The 20317-nt window shown below is 40.8% G+C and overlaps 1 protein-coding gene across 3 annotated transcripts in view; it reads left to right on the plus strand.

The window, feature by feature from the left end:
* The window catches only part of DDX42 (DEAD-box helicase 42), a 42293-nt gene that overhangs the window by 16291 nt on the left and 5685 nt on the right, over nt 1-20317 (plus strand). For 2 of the 3 annotated variants that reach the window (XM_004707271.2, XM_045299846.1), the window contains exons 3-14: nt 5116-5266; nt 7454-7515; nt 8891-8927; nt 9753-9902; nt 13577-13681; nt 14775-14894; nt 15917-16093; nt 16522-16650; nt 17207-17306; nt 17897-17944; nt 18448-18545; nt 19573-19849. In XM_004707271.2, coding sequence (XP_004707328.1) covers nt 5116-5266; nt 7454-7515; nt 8891-8927; nt 9753-9902; nt 13577-13681; nt 14775-14894; nt 15917-16093; nt 16522-16650; nt 17207-17306; nt 17897-17944; nt 18448-18545; nt 19573-19849 — 1454 coding nt within the window. Of the gene's footprint in view, nt 1-5115; nt 5267-7453; nt 7516-8890; nt 8928-9752; nt 9903-13576; nt 13682-14774; nt 14895-15916; nt 16094-16521; nt 16651-17206; nt 17307-17896; nt 17945-18447; nt 18546-19572; nt 19850-20317 lie in introns of those variants that run through there. The other variant, XM_045299847.1, reaches the window with a different exon arrangement.

A 20317-nucleotide genomic window follows, 5' to 3' on the forward strand; every position in this document is an offset into this window, starting at 1 on the left:
CTTCTCAAAACGTTTGCCCTCCACTTAAGCCCTTGGTATCAGCTCCTAATTTTTCCCCTCCCTCCCTGCTACCCCCTCCCTCACGAACCCTATTATTATTTTGTCATGTCTTACACTATCCTACATCTCCCTCCCTTCACCCACTTTTCTGTTGTCCATCCCCAAGGGAGGAGATTTTATGTAGATCCTTGTAATAGGTTCCCCCTTTTCTACCCCACCTTCCCTCCACCCTCTGGTATCACCACTCTCACCACTGGTCCTGAAGGGATCATCTGTCCTGGATTCCCTGTGTTTCCGGTTCCTATCAGTACCAATGTACATCTTCTGGTGTAGCTGGATTTGTAAGGTAGAGTTGGGATCATGATAGTGAGGGGGTGGGGGTGGGGGCAGAACATTTAAGAACTAGAGGAAAGTTGTATGTTTCATCTTTGCTACCCTGCACCCTATGGATGTGAGGGCGATTTGGCTGCAACATCTGTGTCACCCCATTGATGGCCAGGGTTGATTCGGCTGATCTGGCTGGCTAGGCAGGTGTCTCCTTCCTCCCTCACCGCTCCATGTGTGTCCCTCCAGAAGCTGCGCACTTGGTTAAAGAGGACAGCCTTTCCCGATAGGAGGACCGTCCTTCGGTCAAGGGTATACGAGTCAGTGCTCCCCTGCTAGAACCTCCAAACAAGTCCCAGCAGCATTTTTACGCTTCAGTTGCTATTTAACCTACTATTTATTCATAGCATTACTGTTTTACTGAATTTTCAGTGTAAGGCCCAAGCAGCACTTGCTTTTAGTTTATAACAAGTTTTTTTTTAATCGTTTTATTAGTGGCTCATACAACTCTTAATCAAAATTCATACATTCATCAATTGTGTAAAGCACATTTGTACATTCATTACCCTCATCATTTGCTCTCCACTTAAGCCTCTGGCATCAGGTCCTCATTTTTTCCCCTCCCTCCCCACTCCCCGCCAGTAACAAGCTTTATAAACATCCTTTTCTATCTAGGCTGTTGGTTAGAAAGTAAATGACCCATTTCCAGACTTTGAAATTGCCTTTTCAGAATTCTTAAGTGGCATGAATGACACTTCAGTATTGAGAATTAAAATTTTTAATTCTAGATATTTTCTGTGTCGGGGGTTTAAATGGAGAGAAAATGTTTTGAGAAGCGATGTACAGATGCGCTTTACACAATTGATGTGTGTATGGATTGCGATAACAGTTGTATGAGCCCCTAATAAAATGTTAAAAAAAGAAAAAAGAAAAAAAAAACAGCTCAGAATTTAGGAAACGAGATTTTTTTAAAAAGCAGTTTAGGTGAAAGTTTATAGAGCAAATCGGTTTTTAATTTAACAATTCATACTCATCTTAATTTAATAATTCATACACATCTTAGTCTGTGACTTTGGTTGGTATCCCATAATGCCAACTCCTCATTTCCATTTTGGGTTACCTGTTTGCATTTGTCCAAATTTTCCTGCCCCTTTTTAGCTTCTTCATGCTTTTGGGGCAAATCCTGCCTCTTTCATCTTGTATAATTGAGCTGAGAAGTGTGTTCTAATAGAGCAGGCGTCCTCAAACTACGGCCCATGGGCCACATGTGGCCTGCCGAGGACATTTATCCGGCCCACTGGGTGTTTTTTGCCCTGTTGGGTTTTTTTACTTCAAAATAAGATGTGTGCAGTGTGCATAGGAATTTGTGCATCGTTTTTTTTAAAAAAAAACTATAGTCTGGCCCTCCAACGGGTCTGAGGGACAGTGAACTGGCCCCTAAAAAGTTTGAGGACTCCTATGCGAGAGTCTTAATTGTTCACCTTAGCAGCCTGTCTTATATGCAGCTCTCAGGTTGTCCCTGGAATGACTTCATTTCTAAGTTAGAAGGGTGGCTAAGGGCCATAGTCTCATGAATTTCCACCTATCAGACTTAGTAAACCTTGTCTTTTTTATTAATTTGAATTTTATTTATTTTAAATACTTTTTAAAAATTTAATCATTTTATTAGGGGCTCATACAACTCTTATCACAATCCATACATCAATTGTGTAAAGCACGTTTGTACATTCGTTGCCCTCATCATTCTCAAAACATTTCCTCTCCACTTAAGCATTAGGTCCTCATTTTTCCCCTCCCTCCCCGCTCCCCCCTCCCTCATGAGCCCTTGATAGTTTATAAATTGTTATTTTGTCATTGGAAGCCCTTACATCTCTTATCGAAAGCCATACATTCCTCCACTGTGTCAAGCACATTTGCACATATGCCGCCATCATTTTAAAAGCATTTTTCCCCTTGAGCCCAATATCCGCTCCCCATTTCTTCCCCCTCTCTCCCCCACCCATCCTCCCTCATGAACCCTTGATAAGTTATAGATTGTTTTTTCCATATCTTGCATCATCCTCCATTGCTCCTCACACACTTTTCTATTATTTGTCCCCTTGGGAGGGGTTCTAGGTTGATCCTTGTGATGAATTTGAATTTTTTTTTTTTTTTAATTTTGTTCTACCTTTTTCTCCCACTCTGATTGGTACTTGTGATCCCACTCAGTGGTGGTTGCTAGGCACCATCTAGTTCAGTGGTTCTCAACCTTCCTAGTGCCATGACCCTTTCATATAGTTCCTCATGTTGTGGTGACACCCTCCCAACAATAAAATTATTTTCATTGCTAATTCATCACTGTCATTTTGCTACTGTTAGGAATCAGGGGACCCTTGTGAAAGGGTATTTGACACCCCCCCAAAGGGGTTGTGACCCACAGGTTGAGAACCACTGATCTAGTTCTTTTGGTCTCCAGTTAGTGGAGGCCATGTGGTCCTCTGTACTATTTCCTTGAGTCTTTGGTTTTCTTCTCTTTGCTCTGGACAAAAAGAGACCAGTAATTGTAACTTAAGTGACCACTTGTAAGCTTTTTAAAAATCATTTTATTGGGCTCTATAAATCACTTTATTGGGCTCTGTCACTATCCATACATATATCCATTGTCTCAAGCACATTTGTACATATGTTGCTATCATCATTTTCAAAGCATTTTCTTTCTGCTTGAGCCCTTAGTATCAGCTCTTCATTTTTTTTCTCCTCCCTCCCGCTCCCTCATGAACCCTTGATAATTTACAAATTATTTTCTCATGTCTAGTACTGACCAATGTCTCCCCCCACCCTCTGGTCTGTTGTTCATCACCCTGGGAGGGCGTTATAGATAGGTCATTGTGATAAAGTTCCCCCTATCTTCCCCCACCCTCCCCTTCCCCTCCTGGTATGGCTACTCTCAATATTGATCCTGATGAGTTTATCTATCCTATATTCTCTGTGTTTCCAGCTCTTATCTGTACCCATGTACATGCTCTGGTCTAGCCAGATTTGTAAGGTAGAATTAGGGTCATGATAATTGTGGGGAGGAAGCATTAAAGAACCAGAGAAAAGCTGTATGTTTCATCAGTGCTACAGTGCACCCTGACTGGCCCGGTTTCTCCCCATGACCCTTCTGTAAGGGGATGTCCAGTTGCTTATAGATTTGCTTTGGGCCTCCACTCCACACTCCCTCCCTCATTCACATTATGAGTTTTTGCTCTGGGTTTTTGATGCCTGATAACTGATCTCATCGACAAATCATGATCACACAGGCTGGTGTGCTTCTTCCATGTGGGCTTTGTTGTTTCTCAGCTAGATGGTCGCTTGTTTATCTTCAAGCGTTTAAGACCCCAGACGCTATACCTTTTGATAGCACCATCAGCTTTCTTCACAGCAGTTGCTTATGTACCTGTTTGTCTTCAACGATTGTGTTGGAAGGTGAGCATCTTAGAGTGCTGGATTATTAGAACAAAGTGTTTTTTTAAGACCCTCATTGCTATTCACCAGTGTAGGATGTAGAACATTGTTTTTATGGAAGTATATTTTGCCAGTGGACCTAGATGTCCCCTGAGACTATCTATGGTCCCCATCCTTGAAGCTCAGGATCTCAGTTGAAAAACAAAACTCACTGCCATCAAGTCATTACTGACTCATAGTGACCCTGTGGGTTTCCGAGATTGTAATTGTTTAGGGGAGAAGAAAGCCCCGTCTTTTTCTTGTGGAGATGCTGTTAGTTGCGAACTGCCGACCGTGGGGATTGCCGCCCAATTCATAGCCACTACACCACCAGGACTCCTATCAAAGAGGGAATTATTTAGTTTTGACAAAGAGGTTTTTGTCACTGTGTACCATGTGTGTGCACACTGTTATATACATAGATATGTTTACAACATGTACAAATGTCTGTGCCGGAATGTTCGTTGCCAATCCTATACATGTACATGGATATGCTCTTGTGTGCTCTCCCACCTTTGTTCAGCTTCCATCATTGGACCTTATTATTTGTTATTACGGTGGCAAGGTTGTATATGTGATAGTAACTTCATTTTTTTGCCTTTTATTCTTGCATGGCTTTCAGTGTTTTCCTTTGCTGTGTTATGTTGTGCTGGCTTCTCCCATATGTGCCATCTTTCCCTTCACCAAAGTTAGCATGTGTCTGCTGTTTAGTGATTTTTCCCTCCCATTATTTTCTGTACTCGGTAACCATCAAAGAATGTTTCCATGTGTAAACCTTTTTGTAATGTCTCAGGCAGTGTTTGCCCTCTTGAGATGGACTTATTTCCCAGCAAAGGTCCTCCAGGTTCATCCGTGTCATGAGTGTTATGTATCAGTTTGTTAATAGTGATCTGCTGATGAGAACTCAGGTTATTTTCATCTTCCTGTGATTGCAAATAATTTACCTAGATGTACTGTAAAATTTTCTCTGGGCAACAAAGAGCAAACCAGGTTTTTAATATTTTACACAAAGCCTTGGTTTTTCTACAAATGCTTCACTATTTATATATGCTGAAATAGTATAATTTTTACTGAAAAGTCATCCTTCTAACAGAACTGGGAGTCTGATTTGGAAACAAAACATTATCAAAATAGACAAGAATCGTTTGTGGCTGCTTCCTGGTAGTGCAGTGTTAGCAGTGTGAAGTCATGAAGTCTGACCAGTTTCTCAGAGGTCTCTCAGTGTGATCTGTGAAGGTTAGATCATAGTAAACATTTCTGTTCGATGAAAGATTCACTGACCACAAACCAAATGTTCACTTTTCCTGTCTGCATTGTCACTGTCAGCTATTTTGAAGACGAGGAAGAAGACTCTAGCAACGTTGAGTTGCCTTATATTCCCGCTGAAAACTCACCCACCCGCCAGCAGTTCCATTCCAAGCCTGCAGATTCCGACAGTGATGATGACCCCTTGGAGGCTTTCATGGCTGAAGTGGAGGCAAGTGACAGCTCTTTAGAAGTTTCTTGAAAGTATTCCACAATTAAAATTCAAGTTAACTTAGTATTTCAGTCCTACCTTTGAATTTGTCTTCTAGCTATTTTATTTGAGAATGTTCCTCTACTATTCTATTGTTTCTTAAATTTACTTCCACTTGCCTAGCAGTATTTCCAGAGATGATTGGCAGCCTGAAATGTGAACTGTAATCCTTCTTCTTAAGTTTATTATTTAATCTTCTGGAACATTTCAAATATGAAAGAAGAATAAAATGACTCCCATGAGACCCATCTTTGAACTTGATCATGGTCATTCTTGTGTTATCTGACCCCCTTCATGCCTGGTTCTGTTTTGGATTATTTTGAAGCAAATCCCAGACTTACCACTTCACTGATCGGTATTTCTGTACATATCTGTATAAGATAGCTCTTTAAAATTTACCAGTTTATCATTGTTCCACCTGAATAAGTCATGATACAGCCTTCTGGCTGTCTTAAGTCATTTTTGTGATTTTATTCCAGTTCTTTTTTTTAAATCAAGATGCATTTATTTATTTATTAAATCATTTTATTGGGGGCTCATAAAGCTCTTATCACAATCTGTACATCCATTGTGTCAAGCACTTTGTACATTTGTTGCCATCATCATTTTCAAAACTTTTTCTTTCTATGTGAACCCTTGGTATCAGTTCCTCATTTTTTCCCTCCCTCCCTCCTTCCCTCATGAACCCTTGATAATTTATAATTTTTTTTTTTTTTCTTGCCTTACACTGACCAATGCCTCCCTTCACCCACTTTTCTGTTGTCCGTCCCCCAGGGAGGGGTTTATATGTAGATCCTTGTGTTTCTTCCAGTGTTTAGTTCTATTTTTTTTCCCCATGAGTTTTTTGAAAGCCCTTAGTACTGTTTCACTCTCAGGAGTCTGTACCCATTCTTTAATGACCTTATCCATATCTAAAACTTCTGTGTGAAAAATTGAAGATTCATGCCTTTACTCTTTGCTCTGCCAGAAGTTGATTGGTTCTTCTTCATGAGTGTGTTCCACTGATGCCCAACTTAGCACCTTTCTTCCTCCACTGGGTCTTTCTTATTTTGCGTATTTCTGTTAATAGCTCCATAGTCATACAACGCCTCAGCTTTTACGACCTTGGCTACTTCTTTGTACTTGCCCCTTCCTTATTTTCTTTTTAGCAGATAACATATGTTGATGACTTATTTCATGTAGTTCCTAAGGATCACCGTAGAAAGCAGGCAGAAAACTCTGGTCACAGGGATTCTACTAGATAGGGTGTATACTACTGCTCTGTGGGTTTCTGAGACTAACCCTTTTCAGGATTAGAAAGCTTCATCTGTCTCCTGAGGAGTGGCTGGTGGTTTATATTAACTGATAAAATAAATTCTTAAATAATTCAAATCACTTGCTGCTTATAACATTGGCACCACGTTGCGGTGTTGGGACGCAAATTAATTTTTCTTGGTTAGTAATTTCAGAAGGTATATCCTTTTTAAAAGTACACGAGGCTGCCCTTTGTCTAAGCATTTGCCAAGTTCTGTCTATCTTTGCAATATTTAGCTGCCCTGCCTTAAACCCTGACTAGCTCTTGACTGGTTTCAGTGTTCTCCCTATTGCTCCCATGGAAGTGTTTATAGCTGCAGTCATTAGACTCAGCAGGTATCTCATTGTTCTTCCCTTTACTCCATAAGGGTCACTTCATTGCTCACAAGACAAAATTCTGCCAGTTTTCTGCCTACTCAGCCAGCTTCTGTGTCTCCTCTACGGAAGAGAGGAAGAAAGATTTCCAGATAGGTGTCTTCCTGGTTGGCCTGAACATTTTTATATATATTTACTTTATAATTTAAGTGAGCCAGCCTTTTTAAAATTAGGAGAGTGCTTTTGAAAGGTCAGACTGTTGGAAAGTCTTAAGGTTATTTGCAGCTCTAATGATAACATTAATTTAGGAGAGTAGATCAAACAAATTGCAACAATTAAATATTTGTTAATTGAATTTAAGCTTTTCAAATACTTGAGTATTTCTCATTGAAAAAATAATTGTCAAAATATCACTATACATTTTGGGAACTTTTACATTCTAGTTACAGCTAATAATGGTTCTTGTTTCAATCTTTTTAAAATTTTATTTTTAAAATATGTTTTTAGTTGATATAATTGCATATGGCCTTTTTTCATTAGGATCAGGCAGCTAGGGACATGAAGAGGCTTGAAGACAAGGACAAGGAAAGAAAAAACGTAAAGTAAGTCGTTTTCTTTTTCTTCACGAAGATTGTATGCAAATGGCTAAAATGTTGCAAAGTTTATGCCCCCAAAGTTTATAGGAAAGAACCATTATAGCGCACAAATGCCTTTACTTTTGAACTTTTCCCTCAGTTTTGAACAATATATAGGTGGAGATGGCCAAAAGTCTTTGCATATGTAATCATGAAAATCTTCTGCTTGGTAGAATAGTATTTTGGCGTACGACTGTAAATAGTTGTTCTATAAACATAAGAAAGTAATGACAGTGGAGTTTAAGTGAGCACTGTAACTTAAGTTGGGTTCCATGTTCTTAGAATCGTCCTATATTAACAGAAAATAGGGTCTATACCTGTGTATGATGGATTACAAGAATAGTGATACATAAAAGGCTATGTCCATCATTAGTAATAAAACCTCTTTTCATTTAATAAAGAGTGGCAGCATGCTATAGCAGTCATAGTGAGAACTTGCAATAATTTCTGAGGAAGGAAATTTTCCTTATTCCCCTACTGAACACACACTGCGCTACCGGGCACAGGTAGGCATGGTAGGGCTTTATCTCCCTCTGTTGGCAGCCAGTGCTTCAGGCCCTCCCACGATGTGTTGCATCCTCTTCCAGGTGCCCTAAGCTGGCCATGCTGCTCATTGGTTGCCTTGGGAATAGCCAATATTCTGCATTAGGCAGCAAGTCAGACTGGAAAGAAAAAGATGGTTGTGAGAATTGCACAACCATACTTCCTCATGCTCTTGTGGGAGGCAACAGGTGGTTTTGGCCTTTTTTTTCCATGTGAACGGCTCAGTTTTAGGCCCAGACTCAAAAAGGAACTTAAGTAGTTTTTCTCCCCATCACTATAGTGACTGGTTTTGGCTGAAAGCTAGAAATTCTAGGGGGCATTTACACTGACGTTCCCCTCCTTATACCAGATGTATGAACTTAGAATTCACAAAGGATTGCAAGATTGTGTTTTGTAAACTGCATTGTGTTTACTGCATGGGGTTGGCAAGGATCCTGTGGTACCTATCTTCATAAGTTCTTGGTCTTTATACCCTTGTTAGTAATCAAATATTTCTAGAGATACTCTTATTCCATCCAAAAGGATTGTAAACTGAAACTTATCGAGGGAAACCACCATACTCGGGGGCTCCAAGAAGTTCATGGAAAATGGAAATAAAAGGTCAAAGGATTTGCCCGTGAACTCTTTGAAGCCCCCAGGTGATGGGCGGATAGTTTACAGTGTGTGTGTTGCTGCTTTGTTATTGTTAGTGTTGAGAGTTCCTTCCTGAGGTGAATGGAATTCCACACTAATCTGTAAGTATGGAGCTGGGTCTGTGGAACATTTGCAGGGAAGTTTGTTTCTCCGCTTGTTTTTCCAGGGGTATTCGAGATGACATTGAAGAGGAAGATGACCAAGTGAGTTCCTATGCAGTATTTCTATCTTTTATTTTTACCCCACACAGTCTATACTGGGGACAAACTAGAGCTTGCCTTCACTGTGATGATGTCCTGACATTCCGCAGGGAATGAGTGTCGTTTGACTTACTCCTGTTCTTCATGTGTGACCAGTTGGTAGTAGATTCACTTAGCTTTCCTTCATGTTGAGGATGGAACTTCTGATCAACTATGACAGCTAGACACAACTAGGAGTTATCAGTCAGCTGGACTACCCCCCCCTTCCTTATATCCAAAATTAGTGTTTATGATGATAAATCAAGAAGTAGAGTAGTGTGGGATCTACTGAGGCTTCTAGGTACAACAGCCCCCTCTGCCTCTTTCTAAGAGTTCTACTTGCTTTTCTTGTATTTCAAGATGGAACTTTAATCACTGTCCTGTAGCATCCCCTCCTCTGTTCATTATGAGATGGTGAGAGGTAACCCAAGTGAGAAGCAACCTTTCCAGGTTGGTGACCTTCCTAGTCAGTGTCACCTTTCAAGCCAGGATTGGTTAAAGCCACAGCATGTGTCTCCTGCCCTGGTCAGGGTAGGGAGAAACCCCGCCCCAAGCAGATTTCTATTAAATAAGTCAAATGTCTTTGTAATGCTAGTCGCCTCATTCAGAGGATTGTCCCTCTGAATAGTACTATGTTATAAAGAGAAAGTTATTTGCTAGTTATAGTTTTTCCTGCCTTGGTAGGTATTTAAATTGTGCGGTCATCTGGTGTGCCGCGTGTGTTTATTACAGGCACAGAAGTGGTTTGGTCATACCCAGATGTGATTATGCTCTTGTGCTTTCCTGCAGGAAGCTTATTTTCGATACATGGCAGAAAACCCAACTGCTGGTGTGGTTCAGGAGGAGGAGGAAGACAATCTGGAGTATGATAGTGATGGAAATCCGATTGCACCTTCTAAAAAAGTCATCGATCCTCTTCCTCCCATTGAGCATTCAGAGGTATGGTTTCTTGCTGGATTTGAGTTTTGTTTTAAGCTGATACACTTTTTCTTCACCTCTGTTACTTAGGCTTTCTCGATAACCTTGAGCTCATAATTCATACTCATGTTGTGAAGAGTATTTCTCTGGGATCTTGTCATGTCTGCAGAGTGATTGAGTCAAATCCCATGAGGCTTTAGAGCAGCGGTTCTCAACTTGTGGGTTGTGAACCCTTTGGGAGTCAAATGACACGGGTCACCTAGGACCATCGGAAAACTATTTCTGATGGTGTTAAGAACTGAGACACTGCTCCTCTACCCATCTCCAGGCGGGTAAAATAACCATTCCTCGAACATACATTCAGTGTATGAGTGGGTATTCCACACAAAAAAGAGTTCCACCCCCAAAAACTATTTAAATTTTTTAACAAAACAACCTTGTCACCTTCAAAGTACTCTCCATTATGTTTAATACAGTTGTCAAATCTGTGATTCCATTCTTGGAAACACTTTTCAAACTCATCTATTTGGACACTGACAGCATCACCTCCCTCATTTTCCCTTCACCATCTCTGTGTCATCGAGTCTCTGTTCTTTCGTGTCTCTCTTCATTCTTGGAATCACGCAGGTGCGTAGGGCAAGAGAGGCATGTTGGGTTTGTTTGGGGTTTTTTGTCCAAAACTGGTGCACTGATATGGCTGCTTGAGTAGGTGCATTGTCGTGATGGCAAAACCAGGCCCAAGTCTGCCACAAAGCGCTTCAGAACCTCTATCCCTGCTGGGGAAAAACGCCACAGAAACTGTTGTGATATTGAACACAGTTTACAAGGACAGCGTTATGGGAAAATTCAAGTGTATGAGTGGTTTTCTCATTTCAAAAAATGTGAAATGTCGCATCCGTCAACTTCCTGAAAGAACAAAAAATGTGGACAAAATTTGTGCACTTTTGACGATGGACCATTGAAGAAATGGGGAAGTTATGTGCACTATCTTGGAGCTCGGTTACTAAAATTTTTTTCCCCTTGTTACTGAATTTTAATGGAAGATTTGGGAATGAGAAGAGTAACTGTGAAATTTGTGCCTGGGGTTCTGACAGACCAGCAAAAAGAGCGTACACTGGGAACATGCCGGGCTTTGAAAGAACCGCTCCCAAGCAACCCAGACTTTTTCCCAGAGTCATCACTGGTGATGAGTCATGGTGCTGTTCTTACGACGTCAAAAACAAACATCAGTCAAGCCAGTGGAAGATGCTATAGTCACTTCACCCAGAAAAGGCTCATCAAGTGAACTCAAGATCAACACGATGCTCATTTGTGTTTTCTTTTATGTGAGGGGGATAGTGCATTTGGAGTTATTTCCACGAGGTCAAACTATTAATCAAGCTTTCTATTTAGAGGTTCTGAAAAGACAGTGTAACAGTGTACGGTAAAAAAAAGGCCTGATTTGTAGTAGGTGGGAACTGGTTTTGCCCCCATGACAATGCACCTGCTCACGCAGCCAACTTGGTGCACCAGTTTTTGGCAAAAACCAGCATGCCTTTCTTGCCCCACACACCTTACTCAACTGACCTCACTCCTTATGGCTTCTTTTTGTTCCCTGGAATGAAGAGGGACATGAAAGGACAGCAATTTGATGAGGTAGAAGAGGTGAAGAAAAATATCTAGGTAGGTGCTGTCTGCCATCCAGTCGGATGAGTTTGAAGAATGTTTCCAAGAATGGAATCACAGATTTGATTAATGTATTAAGTGTAATGGAGAGTGCTTTGAAGGTGATAAGGTTGTTTTGAAAACAAGAAAAATTAAACACATATCTTAAAAAATTCCATTTTGGGGGGGGTACCCCCTGATTTATCTTTGTGAGACCAGATTTTCTTCCTCAACTTCAAAAACAACAAAAAGCTTACAACAATTTGCATGCAATTAATATTTGAACGTTATACAAAGGAGATTTGCCAAAATGTAACACAGTGCCACTCTTCTGGCCAAATATTTTTAAGTCAGTTTTTTTTATATTAAAGTACTTTAAAAACATTGTGATTTTATTATTTTAAATTGTTACTATTTCTTAATTTCAGTTTTAATTTTAATGCAACTAGTGACAGATCTAACCCACATAAACAGAAAAGTTTGTTATGGTTTTGTTTTGTGAGTGGAAGGTGAACCTGAGACCAGAAAGTTTGAAAACTGCCATTGTAGACTGGTTTATGTGCAAGTTTTAAAATGTTTCCTTTGGGGCCGAAGCTACCACATAACACATAATGCCTGGTTATTACCCTGTGGTAAACGGAATAAAATATGTGAAGCAGGTCTAAAAGGAAATGTCCAGGATAAAAGGCGAGACACAAGTACTGGCGCTAATCACTGGATAAAACGTCGCTCAGGCTGGACCACCCAGCTGGCGTGTCCACATTGCCTGCCTGACTGCTTGCAGGGAGACTGCAGGGCTAACTACGGAAGGAGGAAGCATTGCAGAACTCTGTCAGAGCTCATTTTCTTTTAGGTCAAGGCTGTGGATATTGAGTTGCATCCAGTCTCTTGAGAGCTCTGTGAAGAGACGAGCAGGCTTGAGGTCCACTACACCCCAACCCCTGTGCCCTCACTGACCTCACCTGCTCCATTTCCCAGGAGTCCTCTTCCCTACTCTGAAGAAGGCTGAGATGTGTAAGAGGAGCCTGGAGCATCTACAGTGAGCTCCCTCACCCGGCTCTTCCCAGTCACGGCTTCCTTACGCCTTTTTTTGGCATCTTGCCAAGTGCCTGTCACAAGCCTTGTAACCTAGATTAGCCTTTCCCATTGATTTGATTTAGGCACAACTGAGTAAAACAAAACAGAAACACCTCGTGGAGCTTTCATTCAGGTAGAAGAGAACTAGAGAGAGTCTGTTGGAGCGTAGTATAATGTTGCAGGACACACAAAGAAGATTTGGCCTATTAATGCCAGAGGGGACACTGAACTTTTTTCTTTATCTTTTTGTTAATAGTGTACAAAAAGCTTTTAAAAATACTTTTTAAGCATTTTAGATTGTATTCCAGAATTATGTGTTTTTAATAGCATTGTTAGTTGCCAGTGAGTTGATTTTGTGATCTAAGAATCAGTTTACTATAGAATTTTAATGATGTCAGAAGAGAATCATCCAAATCCATGTGGTGATGTGTGTATCTTGTATCCACAGTATAGTAAGCTTTGGGAAGAGGAACAGACATTCTTTCCTCTTTGGCTTTAGGAATCTTTGCAGTACATTTTTAAAGGTTATATAAGAACTGTTGTTTTGAGAGAACAGAACTGCTAAAGGCAGAGCTGTTTCCCAAGGGAGGAATTGAGCTGCTTGAAAATCCTAGAAGTAGGTGAGCAGCTTACTTGCACATGCTCTTTGGGGGATACTTGTTAAAATACGTGTTTTCTGGGACTTTTGACATAGCAGAGATTCCTTAACGTATTTCAGGGTCGTTCAATACTGTGGTGGCCTTATTACTGATCTCTTTAGGGTGTAAGTTGGTATTAATGTTGACAAGGGAATGAGAAAAGGTTCTGGCTGTGCTTTTTGGGATGAATATCATGAATAAGAGAATTCTTTGGTTCCCCCAAGCTGATTCTGGCTTTACTTATGTGGTATTTGTAAAAGGTTATTTTATATTAAAATCAAAATTACAGAATTGACTCTTGAATTCTAGACTAACTTTGAGTAATTGGACCTGCAGATTGACTATCCACCATTTGAAAAAAATTTTTACAATGAGCATGAAGAGATAACCAACCTCACCCCACAGCAGTTAATCGATCTTCGACATAAGCTCAATCTTCGGGTAAGACAACCATTAAACCAAATAATCATGTTAAGGCTAATTAGTTTTATATTATTGCTCAGCCACACTAAAATAACCTTGAATTTCTTTTCTAATAGTCTCTGAACTATTTTGCTAGAATAATAATTCTGTCCCTTGGGGTAATATGTCTTGTTTTTATTGCTTTCCAGATAATGTGGTAGGGTAGGATTTTTTTTATGTCATAAATATGAAATATGTATGTTAACTCTGTATGCTAATATTTTGGAAAAAGAAGTCCCATTTTGACCCTAAGTTTGGTATTTCCAGAATCTGCGCATGTGCTGAGCACTGTTATATGGGCTAGAGACAAGGATTGTGAATAGGAATCAAAACTACTAGTCGTGAATCATGCAGGAACTCAGAATAAAGTTTAGAATTTAAGATATGCTTGCTTCTGAAATTACACACAGTACATTAACAAAGAAAGAAATGAGCAAGTTCTAAAAATAAGGTTGTACTGATTTCAGGACAATGGGGTCACATTGAAACTCACACAGCTAGTGTTCTTGTAGGGGACAACCTTCTGGCCTGTCTTATTAGTTGCCATATAACATTTGAACTTACGTTTTCTGAAAGATGTATTTATGTTTATACTTGTCTGTTTTCTGAGAGCTTTCTTGCCAAAAACAACAAACCTTTTCTGTGAAATCCTAATTGGACATTCTTGGCATAGAGGTTAGCGCTGTTGGCATCACTACAGTGACAGTGAGATACATCATTCTTCTTCTGGCCAATTCATAGTGTTTTGACAGTGACTGGAAACGGAAACCGGGCCTCTTTGTAGCCAGTGGATGTGGACAGATCTTACTGAGATCATGTGAACGTTTCACTCTGACTCACGGCAGCTCCTGTGTTGCAGAGTAGAGCCGTGGCAGGCCTTTCATGATCGGGATCTTTTAGAAGCGTATTGCCAGGCCTTTGTTTAAAGGTGTCTATGGAAGAGTGCTCGCTGCCAACCTTTGTTTAACAGTCAGACACTCAACCCAAGAAGGATGCAAATAAACATTGTTGAACTTCAAAAGCTATTAATGGTGAAGGACAAATCATTCCTGGAAGTTGTCTTTATCTGTAGGTCTCTGGTGCTGCACCTCCTAGACCAGGAAGTAGTTTTGCACATTTTGGGTTCGATGAACAACTTATGCACCAGATCCGGAAATCAGAGTACACCCAGCCCACTCCAATCCAGTGTCAGGTGAGTGCACTGAAAGGGAAACAGGAGCAGAATGCTTGTCAGTGACTATACCGACAAGGAGTCCTCAAAGAGAGTTCGTTGAAAAAATTCCATCATTTTGTCATTCTATTTTTCCACATCCTTTTTGAAGACCCTAGTTTGAGTTTTGCAAACAAAGCAAAACAGCAACATGGTGTACAGTGCAGAGCTGTATTACCATGATAAACAGTGTCCAGATACTTCCTCCCTGACTTAGCCTTCAGTTTTTAAAGAAAGAGCTCATTTATTTATTTGTTTTAAGTTTTTATTGAGCTATAATTAGCATGTCCGGTATTTCAAGGAGAGCTGTGATCATTGCCACAATCAACTTTAGAACATTCTCTTCTTGTATCCAATGATGTTGTCAGTTTGTTTTAATTAAGAAAAAGCGGCAACATACATGACATTTAATTGAGTATTTTGAAAATTTTGAAAGAATGAATTATTTACCACCTTTTTAGAACTTGGAAAGCAGCTGGGAAATTTCACTTGTATCTGACAAGTGCCTTAAAAGTATGTTCATTGGAGCCCAAATCTAACAAAAAGTTTCATAAGTGGACAAATTTAGGATTAGCAGTGAAAAAAATTTGTCTATAGATTGAATGTTTTAGTTCATTACTGTATCTATGACAGTAATCATTTTTGTTTCTTCGTATGTAGAATTCAGTCCTAGGTAGAAAATGAATTTTCTGTTATGAATGAGATAGTCTGCACCCCGTCAAGGAAAGAAAACTAAAAATTTATTGTTTGCAATTTTTCATCCCTATATTTCAGGTAAAGGTAGTCAGTCATTCTAATTCTCTAAATGGTGGCTGAGCCACATGAGAATAATGTTAGGTTGGGAGTGCCAGGTATTTCTCTGCATTGCCCAGCTCTTACCCGAAGTCCAGCATGTTTTGTGTGTTGGAAACGAATGCCACTAGTCATGGAAGCTTCTCCAGGAGGACTCTTGGGACATCTCGGACATTAACTTCTGGCGTGGGTGTGCTTTGCTTGTCCTCCAGGGTGTGCCTGTGGCATTAAGTGGTAGAGACATGATTGGTATTGCCAAGACGGGCAGTGGGAAGACTGCAGCCTTTATTTGGCCTATGTTGATTCATATAATGGACCAGAAGGAATTGGAACCGGGGGATGGACCTATTGCGGTGATTGTGTGTCCTACAAGGGAGCTTTGCCAGCAGGTAGGTACTTTGTGTAGCATCCCCACCTCCAACTGAAAGGCTTTATGTGGTAGACCAAATACTCGTTTCCCTATGAACTACTGTTTGAGGAGTAACAGAGTATTATCAGTGTGATGTGGGAATGGTTTATAGTGTTAAGTCCCAGTGTTTACTTCCTGAGTTGATTGATTTACCTTTGTTGGAAGGCATTAGCGACCGACAAGAGAAGCGGGGGTGGGGTGGTGGTGGTGGATGGATAGCTTGTGGAAATGTGAAGCTTTTATTCTGCATGCTATTCATTTACTTCCGTAAGAATACAATTGTGATTTTTTTTTTTTTTTTTAAGCATGCCTTAGCTTTTGTTTTTTGACATTACACTGTGTATTTTAGAATTGCCTTTTGGGTCAGAGGTCACAAGATTTGGTAATATGTCATTAACAATTTTGTAGATCCATGCAGAATGTAAGCGGTTTGGGAAAGCCTATAACCTTCGATCAGTGGCTGTATATGGAGGAGGCAGCATGTGGGAACAGGCCAAGGCCCTTCAGGAAGGGGCAGAGATTGTCGTGTGCACTCCAGTAAGTATCTCTTGAGACCAAGGGTAACTTCTTGATGTGGACAGAATGGTTAGTTGTTAGAGGGAATTCCCTTTAAAGTGTGTCCAAGCCCTTGGCTTTTGGTTTAATTCTGCTTGTTTGACTAAAATAACAGTCCAGTAAGAGTCTGACAAATGTGAGAGGACTGCAGCAACTGGAATGGAATCTTTCGATGAACTTTTGGAAACCTACTTGTACATTTGTAGCTCCAAATTCCCACGGATTTCAATAGATTTTTATACTCTCCTAGAAAATTGGAACAGAAAGAGGTTCAGAGCATGGTCAGAACTGCCCCGATAGTGCTCTGAGCGTTAGAACTCCAGTCCTTTCTGAATGTCTCACAGACGTGCCCCACCCCCACCCCGACTTTAAATCCCAATTAATGAAAAGGAAGAATCTATCAAACGTTTGTTTCTGTTGGCTTGCCCTGGGGAGTGCTTGAAAGCTGGACAAGCGTGAGCGCTGTTGTCAGCGGCACAACTTAGAAAGTTCTTATAAATCTCTTTGATTCTGACTGCTCACTTTCTGGATCTCATAGGGCCGACTGATTGATCATGTGAAGAAGAAAGCCACCAACCTTCAAAGAGTCTCTTACCTTGTGTTTGATGAAGCAGATCGAATGTTTGACATGGGTTTTGGTAGGCTTTGTATACCAGTTTCTTCTGTTGCCACTCTCCTGAGACTAGTTTTTCCTGTGCATTTCCAGTCTTAACCTGTTTTTTTTCCTGTGTGACAGAAGTGTTACATCAATACCAAGTGTTAGATGTGCTAAAGGGTTGCCAGTTTTTAGGAATTCTGTCAGGGAAAGTGGGTTAGCCTTGATGAACTAGGATATTTTACATTTTACCATTTGATTGTGATGGTCACACTCAGTGTCCTTAGATAGGCCTATGTCAGACCATTTGGGGCACTTTGGTCTCTTGCCTTCCTTGACTTCTTTGGCTATCAAGAGAAAACTCCACAAAGCTCGCTTGCGCGCGCTCGCGCTCTCTCTCTCTCTCTCTCTCTCTCTCTCTCTCTCTCTCTCGATGAAAAGACCACCAAATTTGCCTCGGTGGGAGGAGGGGAAATTTTGCGCAGCATCACATGGAAAAATATGTCCAGGAGTCTACAACTTTGCTCAGCTCTTAGGATCTTTCATGAAGATTTTTACGAAAATAACTTTTTCCAGTCATGCCAAACTATAGTACTAGGTTAAAATACTAATTTTTCCCTCTTCCTCTTCTAGAGTACCAGGTGCGATCCATAGCAAGTCATGTTCGTCCTGACAGACAGAGTATGTATGAAACAGCTTTGTTAACCTGACCTTATACTCAAGAGTTTATTTTACAAGCATTCAAGTCATGGGAGCAAAAATGCTGAGCCTGTGTGTGCTGATGAGAACCAGGAAGGTGGAGATAATGGTAGTTTATTTTATCTGAAAGTACTTGGAGATCATTGGATGTAACTTACTTATTTTTATAGCTGAGGACACCATGGCTCACAGATTAAATGACTTGCCCCGATTTACTTAGTTTTATTCGGAGACTGGGCCAGACAGTACAGACCTGCTTCTTTGAAGTCGAGAGCCCTTCCCTTAGCCACACTCACCATCCATGTTGTCATGGGAAATAGGAGAATGGCAAGCCTTTTCCGCTGGTGAATTTTTAAATTAAATTTAAAGTTCAGGTGGGTGTTTTTCTTTAATCTGAGTGATTGTGAATGTCAGTGGGAAGCTTAATGAGTTTTGACAAGAAGTTCCACTGTTTGTTTTTTAACAAAGTACACTTTACCTTTTAGCTCTCTTATTTAGTGCAACTTTCCGGAAGAAGATTGAAAAACTGGCCAGAGACATTCTGATCGACCCAATTCGGGTGGTGCAGGGAGACATTGGAGAGGTGACTGAGCAGGGCTGGGGAACTCAACGATGGAGACAGGGAATTAATGTCTCACAATAATAATATTAATGCTTTTTTTATCTATGTATTTGCAGATGGGGTGGCCTTGTTTTAGATTTGCTTTATTTATTTATTTTTTTAAATCATTTTATTTGGGGCTCATACAACTGTTATCCCAATCCATACACACATCAATTGTGTAAAGCGCATTTGTACATCGTTTCTCAAAACATTTTCTCTCCATTTAAACCCCCGACATTAGGTCCTCATTTTTCCCCTCCCTCCCCGCTCCTCCCTCCTGCATGAGCCCTTGATAGTTTATAAATGGTTATTTTGTCATATCTTGCCCTGTCCGACGTCTCCCTTCATCCACTTTTTGATTGTCTGTCCCCCAGGGAGGAGGTCACACACAGTTCCATGTAATCGGTTCCCTCTTTCCTACCCATTCTCCCTTTACCCACCCTGTTTTGCCACTCATACCACTGGTCCTATAGGGCTCATCCGTCCTGGATTCCCTGTATTTTCAGTTCCTATCTGTACCAGTGTACCTCCTCTGGTCTAGCCAGTCTTGCAAGATAGAATTCGAGTCATGGTAGTGGGAGCAGGGAGGAAACCTTTAGGAACTAGAGGAATAGATTTGCTTTAAAATACTTGAGTAGGTGAGATAAGATTTGTAAAGTGTTCATAATTGTTCAAGTTGGGTGATGGATAGCCAAGAGTTAATTATATTCAAATTACTATTTGTATAAGTACTTTTCTAAGAGCTTTAAACATATAAGAATACACTGCCTCAAAGACCCTCAGTGAGGCGTTTCTGTAGATGCAAAATCGTGCCAAGGTATTGGGCCTTCTAAATCAAGTTAGTGTGTGTGCACGCCCATCACAGAGTGCAGGGAGAGGGACGCAAGCTTCGAGAGGAGGCACTCTTGAGAGCTCTTCTGGATGCAGGTAGGGACTGTAGTGCTTGATCCTCGTTTGAAAATCCTGTGGCACCAACATTATGGTTCCCGTTGCCTTTCCTCCTCAGGCAAACGAAGACGTGACCCAGCTTGTTGAGATCCTCCATTCAGGGCCTAGTAAATGGAACTGGCTTACCCGGCGTCTGGTGGAGTTCACCTCATCAGGAAGTGTCCTCCTATTTGTTACCAAAAAAGCCAATGCTGAAGAGCTAGCCAATAACTTGAAGCAGGAAGGTCATAATCTTGGGCTGCTTCATGGGGACATGGATCAGAGTGAAAGAAACAAAGTCATTTCAGACTTTAAGAAAAAAGATATCCCAGTCCTGGTGGCCACAGATGTTGCAGGTAAAGTGTAGATTTTTCTGGTAAATGTGTCTTTGTAGTCGTGCTCTTTCTTACCATAGACTGGCAAAGTATATTATCTGAACAAGCTGATTGAAACTGCTCTGCTGGGTCACACCCCATGGAGAAGGGAGGGGTTCAGAACACAGTGATTGATTGCAAAGTAGAGCCCTGGGCACCTCCCCCACTGCTTTCTCTGCCTGTTCATCAGAGAACCCTGCTACTGCAGGAGGGTGATAGGGAGAACCGTTGGAGGTATTAACATCGTAGTCACTGCCCTTTTGTTTCTCACTGTGTGTCTTGTTTAGTGGGCATTTGGCTTAATGTCAGCTTTTTGGGAGTATGATTTTTGTCTTTGCTCTGCCAAGTTTCCATAGTAATACGTACTAACTGGTATTTTCTCCCAAAAAGGCAAGAGGAGGGGAGCAGGGGCCTGGCAAGTTAGCGAGAGAAGGGACGTGTCACGTCTTA

Source organism: Echinops telfairi, unplaced genomic scaffold, assembly GCF_000313985.2.
Source record: "Echinops telfairi isolate 266 unplaced genomic scaffold, ASM31398v2 ScPeMD7_7458;HRSCAF=8496, whole genome shotgun sequence".
NCBI lineage: Eukaryota > Metazoa > Chordata > Mammalia > Afrosoricida > Tenrecidae > Echinops > Echinops telfairi.